The sequence below is a fragment of the Atta cephalotes genome, assembly GCF_000143395.1.
Source record: "Atta cephalotes unplaced genomic scaffold scaffold00005, whole genome shotgun sequence".
NCBI lineage: Eukaryota > Metazoa > Arthropoda > Insecta > Hymenoptera > Formicidae > Atta > Atta cephalotes.
The window spans coordinates 2149132-2156004 of record NW_012130069.1 but is presented as its reverse complement, the minus strand read 5'-3'; the positions used below and the strand labels follow the sequence as shown (position 1 = coordinate 2156004).

Sequence of the window (6873 nt, the reverse complement as noted above, 5' to 3'; positions counted from 1 at the left end):
GTATAAGTACGTTAACGTTAATTACGTAGTAGTAAGTTAAGTTAATTAGTATATAGTTACGTAAGTAAGTTATAGTCGTGTGTGTAGTGTATGTATATATATATATATATATATATATATATATATATATATATATGTGTGTGTGTGTATGTATATATCGCTCATTTGCTGCAGCAAAGATACAACTCAAAATACTAAATTTTCTAGTAAATAAGTGAATGTTTTGAATCAATAAAATTTTGTAGGTAATATTAATTTTGAAATGAAATTTTTATGTAAGAACTGATCGTAAAGGAATAAAAGTATGTATATACTTTTAAAGTATATATTTTTTCTTTTTTTTCTTTATTTTTTTCTGTTTTTTTACAATTAATTAAAGAATGACAATTTTTTGTTATATTGTTATAGCAAATGAACAATATATTATTATATACATTATTATAATAAACGGTTATTTAGTAAAAAAGTTTATATACTGCGCTTTCCTAAGACATCTACAGGAAGGAACTGCCTATCGAAATTAATTTCACCGAACATTTATCGCTTCATGCAAATATTCTGAATAACCCATGCGTATTGTACATTGCAAAAGTAGTCAGAATAACGGTTGACGAGCATAATAAGCACGCCATTGCGACTCGCCGTTTATGATATGATTAGTTGCACGATTAGCAACATTAATCAATAATAAATTATGAGACTAACATTACTATCGCGGTGATAATGAGATTGATAATGAGAAATATGAGAATGTATATTGTATATCACCTATTGTAATAGTTACATATATTTTATAATTGATATTCAGCTATGTATTACGGCAAATTTACATACTATTTTTAGCTAGATTGTCTAAGATAACGAGAATCGCGTACTTCGATCGTCATTAGGTATTATGTAAACGAGTGGAAGAACGTTATGTAATATCGTACACAAAATATGAAATTAAAAAAAATATTAACAAAACTGCAGAATACATTTAGTGTTAAATCACATAGGACAAATAAATCTCAGTATATATATATATATAATGTAAAGAGAAACAAACGGCATAAATCTAATGAATCATCGAAAAGTTTCGTTTGATTTCACAATATACCAACTCAGTAAGGATGAATAATGCTAACATGACTTTTGCAAAGTAGCAAAATAATGACGTTCGATCGCAGTTACATTAAATGCAACATTTCATATAATAAATATATAGTATAATAATTTATAAATATCATCTTTGCTGAGTATCTCTCTTTGATCTTTCCTCCTCAATTAGGTACTAATAAAAAGTGTTCTTCCATTTATTGACCAGTGTACCGTAAGTGCGACTGATTTTCGTAACAAATCACCAATGCATGTTAACTAATGTTGATATGGTGTGGCTTGTTCTTTTCCTTGCACAATGATTGTCTGAGTTCCTCATGCTTGTGTGTATTGTATACCAAGCGCGATATATGTCAACTTACTGCCTACTTTTGCTATGTACTATTTACTTCCACATTTTCCGATATAGTACTTTTTCGTGAGAAAACGTCTCTTCACGCACACCACATCCACAAATCCTACACAAAGGTACCCGTATAGGAAAATAAACGAAAGAAGAAAAAATCAAATGTGGCATGAATTTTCTTCTCTAATATCTTAATCCGACGAGTGTGATTCGATCGAATGTAATTCAATTTTTTATGTAAATTAGATCTATATTTGCTGTTTTGCTGTAATATGTTCTAGCAAGCTATGATTATTATAGTTACACAGTTGACACGTGTATATCAATTTAACTAATTGGTTCCCGTAGTTATTTAAACAGAAACCTGTTGCGATCCAACAAGAATAATATACGTAAATTATATTAGTTATATTTAATAAATTTTTTTATTCGACCAAAAACAGACGAAAGATATATATTGGATATTACAAAGGACCGCAAAAGGTTGTCGACCTTCTTGGTTAGTACTGCTACGCATAAAAGCAATTTCTATCAGACTTCATCGCTTATAATAGTTATTTATATAGTTACATCAAAATAGTTGCCCCCTCAAGGTATTTAAAGTCTGTAATTTGAGAAGCAGTTATGTGATCAATAACGCAGAACAATTGACGCATAAGCGCTTTATATTTATCCGATGCGTTATTTAGTTATTTTTATCTAGCTTTATATCATTCAGTTGGTGACGTTTTTTAGATGTATATAGAATCGCGAACTATGTTCCTATCCGACAAAATCCGTTTCATTTCGTTTTAGTGATTCAACTGAAGGTGTTAATGAATCGTTCGCAATCGGCTTAGCTAATTTAGCGGCGGCGATTCCGTGTTAGTGATCGTAAATAGTCGCTTAAGTCGTAGTCCCTAATCCTAATATGTCTGGCTACCAACTTAGTTTTTGTATGTTTTTCATTTGACTCATTTTATAGCAAGCAAAACAACGTGACCAACCTGTTAGACCTGTCGGACTTCGATACTCTGAGTAATAACAGTACCGGCTACGATACTGGGCCAATACTCGAACTGACACCCAATCTGGCGAATGAGGATACTCTCAACTCCAATCTGAATCCGGCAGCGATGCCGTTTACTCCGATGGGGTTCGTGCCCGCTGCTACTAATGCCAATGTTAATCCGTTCCAGGACAATTTCATCAACAAGCCACAGGATAACAATCAAGTACCAGGTATATAAATCAAGGTCTTTACATTTTTAATCATTGGATTTAATAAAGAAAACTGGAATCGCGATTTTATAGAATCTACATATTACAACTATAAATGGATAATACATCATTTTAACCGAAAATACCTAGATACATACTCTTATATAAATGCTGTCTCTGTTTTTCTTTGCAGATCTACTATCATAAGGTGTCTCTTAAACGTTCCCGGACGAACAGAAAACGAGCAGTTGGGCAACCGAATTGCTCATAGCGAGCGGTAACATTCGAAACGAGACGTTGTTGTTTATGATAATGTAAATAACCGCCGTCGCGCGACGTATCATGTGTAAAGGGGATATCTCGGTGAAGCGAGAATGAGGGCGCAAAGACTATCCCCGTACCTCACAATCATGCCGAGCTCTAAGCGTCGTCACCGGGAAGAAGGAAGTGTAAAATAATATATAATGTTAATTGATTATTATTACGCAACAGCAGGTATGGACACTCAATCTGTGTGTCGTAGTACGCTATTAGACAAATGTAACTTTCTAAAGGAAGGGAATTGAGGCCTATTTGTAACACATCATTTTCAGATGTTCATTACGGACATATTTTACGATAACGAATCGACGAAATTATTTTTTTTTCTCTCACATACACACGCAAACACACATATACACACACGACTTCGCCCTTATCACACATACATGCGTGTGTAGATTAAGATTTTTGAGGCGTTAATCAATAGAGATGACAAAATTGGAAATTGCACAGAGAGTAAATGACGAATAAATATACAAGACGCAAAAGAAAAAGAGAGGTAAAATAGAAGTCGGATCAAATGCTGAGAACGTATCTGCCAAAACAATGGATTAGAGAATGTCCCTAACATATAAGATAACGTAGCGTGGTACTATCTTATAACAATTTCATGAGTAGATCTAAGCGCGTTATTGAAATAGGGGATTCATAAGAGACATTCTACAGATACGAGATGGGGAAAAGTAGATAGAAAAAGAGAAAACTTTTCTTCCATACCAGATTTTGGGGCGTGCGCTCACTAGTCAAGCAATCTTACTGTTTTTCTTTTTTTATCGTATTTCATTTAGAGGGCCTACTTAACATTGGTATATATTCTAGATATTTGCTAGACTTCACTATCGTTACGTTTTTTCGCGGATCGTGCATAAATTTTCTAGCTGTGATGACGAAGACGATAATGCTGATTGCTTTGTGAGATAGCCGCTGCATAAGTTAACGGTGAGTGATCTAGTAACGTTAATTGTAAGAATTTATGCGAGAGATACTATGGATGGAATTTAATTGCACTTTATTCGATGAAGATAAACACGATCGATATTGCAACGTTAATGCATAACGTAAAAGCGAATATCGCTGCAACATCCAAAAAGTGAGTTTTACTTGTCATTATTTACAACATAAAAATTCTGAGACGTGGAATATATCGGTAGCATGCTTTATATTTTGCGCTCGCCCTATTTCACGATAGAATTTGACAAATTATTTATAACAAGAATAGAGAAACGAGCATTTCTGTTATTCTGATTTTCGAAAAAAATATAATCGAGAGAAATGTCAACATTAGAAAAATGATAGGATTAGTGTACAAATTGTTTGTTATTCAATTTTTCGTACATTTACGCGCGAGATTTATCTCCCTTTTCCCCTCGCTCTTTACTTTATTCGCATTTTATCATAATCGGCGTAGAGGATTTATCGAACTGATATGTATTATAAAATTCAAATTTTCTCGTTAATAATTTTTTTAATTCGAGATTTTTCTTCGTTCGCATGTGCGACTTATTTTTCGGGCGCCGGGAAAAATTCTATCATTCGCGAATAATCAATATATTTTCTTATGAACGATTAATATATATTTTTATTGAGAGTTGTTAGAGTGAACGTATTTGTACAGAGTTACATCGCGAGTCACTTGTTCATACGCCGAAAATGTCTCGATCATTAAAAAGAAAATCGAGCAAAAAAGGCGTATCCACAGCCTGAAACCATGCAAAGTGACAGATTTATTATATGTTTTATCGCCCGTTCTCACATGAGAAATTGTTTCTGCGTTTGTCTTGTAAAAATTTCAACTATAACGAACTTGGAAACGCCCGATTCGTACGACTTATTGTATGAAACTTATTTATATTAGTTCTTCTTTTAAATATTTATTAATCGTTTGGACACCGTATATTATCCCTGCGTCATGTGTACACTTATACTATTTTTATTAGATTTGGTTGAGATTCTATTAAAACTATTCTATAAGAATACCTAATAATAATGGTAATTAAATAGAATATGAGAGAATGTTTCTAAATATACAATAACGAAAAAAAAATGCTAAATATCACCAGTCATGTCTAAAGAAACAAATACTTCATATTGTAAAAAATGCTTGTATGTAATAAATACTTAATACTGAAAAAAATCCCAGAATTTGTGCTGATTTTGCTCTTTCCTTTTTGTTCCATGACACTTATACATGATTATTCTGTTTAATACGCCGCTCTGTACTGAAGATCTCTGTAGTAATTCTACTTATTAAGACCAACTGCAGTTGTTGCGGCCATTTATAACGGTGTAGCGCGAATACTTCTACATTTCTCGCCACCCTATAAACCTTTACCTTACCGAAACTAACAGATCCTCTCTTGGTAATGTAAACTTGCAAACCTCACGCAATAAAATACAGCGCAGCCTCCGGGATGCATCGTGGATGCAACTCGTCCCTCGAGTCTCACACTCGCAAAAATTAATGCTTGTACCTTCGTGCCTCTCATGAATACGATGCTTTCTCTTACCCTTCTAACACAGAAAGTAGTTTCCCATACTAGACTCTCCTCGCGTGTTCCTCCCCTTCGGAGCCTCTTCTTCAATTATTCATTGTTATCTCAAGAATAGTGTTCAACAGTAGAGACTATTCCTTTGTCTTTCTTATCGCAAATTTTTCTTCATTTTGTAAAGCCATTTTTTTATTATTATCAATAAAAGATTAGCGTATAATAGTTTATAAAGTTGTTTATACGACGATAAAAATCTATATATTAAGCTTTATATATATGTAGAAAAAAAATTTTTTATATTAGGTGTAGTAAAAAAGAAATCCATTATTTTTCCATTCACTTTCATGCAAAAATAATGGATTTCTTTTTACTACACCTAATATATAAATATATTGCTTTTATTTTTTATGTGAAATTAAAATTGTCATAATCATCATACATCCAGTTTTTATAAAATCAATATCTAATAAATCTTGGTTTATGCTAACATTTTATGAAAATAAATGGAATTCAGATTCTTTGCTACATAACTTAAACTGTTACAAAATTTCAAGAATGATAATAGAGTAAATGAAAGCATTTAGAAAATAACATGTTATATGAACAATTTTCAAACAATGAAAAGCCCATTTCGAGAGAGTTAAGATATATCTTTGTGTGAACCGGCAGTCACGCCGTTTAGCAAATTTACACGATGCAATTATTTGCTTGCTGCATAACTGTTGTCACGGTTAATGTTAACACCATTAGATGTATAATGGCAACTGAAAAAGCGGATGGAATTGTTTGTTTACTTCGTTTCTTCGCGAAGAAGACAAGGCAAGGAAAAGCTTGCAGCCCTGAGGGTTAGTAATCCGGCGCTTCATCGGCGTAAATTAATTAATCAAACGACGTAATACGCAGATTCCTGCGTTATTACAGGAGGTGAAAAGGATCGCCTCTAGGCGAAATGAGGATTTTGGTTACGCGAGGGCAACATCCTGCGGGTTCAACGTTCTGGAAAATTAAACCGCGGCGCAAAATGAAACTTTTACATGCGGCTATTTATCAAAAATGATATTTATGACTCATTATAAATATATCACAACGTATAATGTAAAATTAAATATAAATCATACTTTTAAAAAGCATTTATATAATTAATTATATATTTTTAAAAAATATTATATTTTTATACGTTATTTTTTTCTTTTAATTTATTAACATAATTTATGAGTTGACTAGTTTAAATAATAACGTAATTCCTAACAGCACGAAATATTTAAAAAAATAATTTATAAAAAGTAAATTAAAAAAATAATCAATATATAATTATAAATAGAATTGGGAAGCTCTGATGACATAAACATGTTAATTAATTATATACGGTAATTCGAAAGTAAAAAATTAATGGTGTAAAATGAACCAATCTCTAATCCG

The 6873-nt window shown here is 32.2% G+C and overlaps 1 protein-coding gene across 1 annotated transcript in view; it reads left to right on the top strand.

Moving 5' to 3' along the window:
- Positions 1-2851, top strand: part of LOC105626522 (microtubule-associated protein futsch) — a 47740-nt gene extending 44889 nt beyond the window's left edge. Inside the window, exons 17-18 of the mRNA XM_012207820.1 lie at positions 2409-2665; positions 2838-2851. Of these exons, the coding sequence (XP_012063210.1) occupies positions 2409-2665; positions 2838-2851 (271 nt within the window). The remainder of the gene's footprint in view (positions 1-2408; positions 2666-2837) is intronic.
- The last annotated feature ends 4022 nt before the right edge of the window (positions 2852-6873 follow it).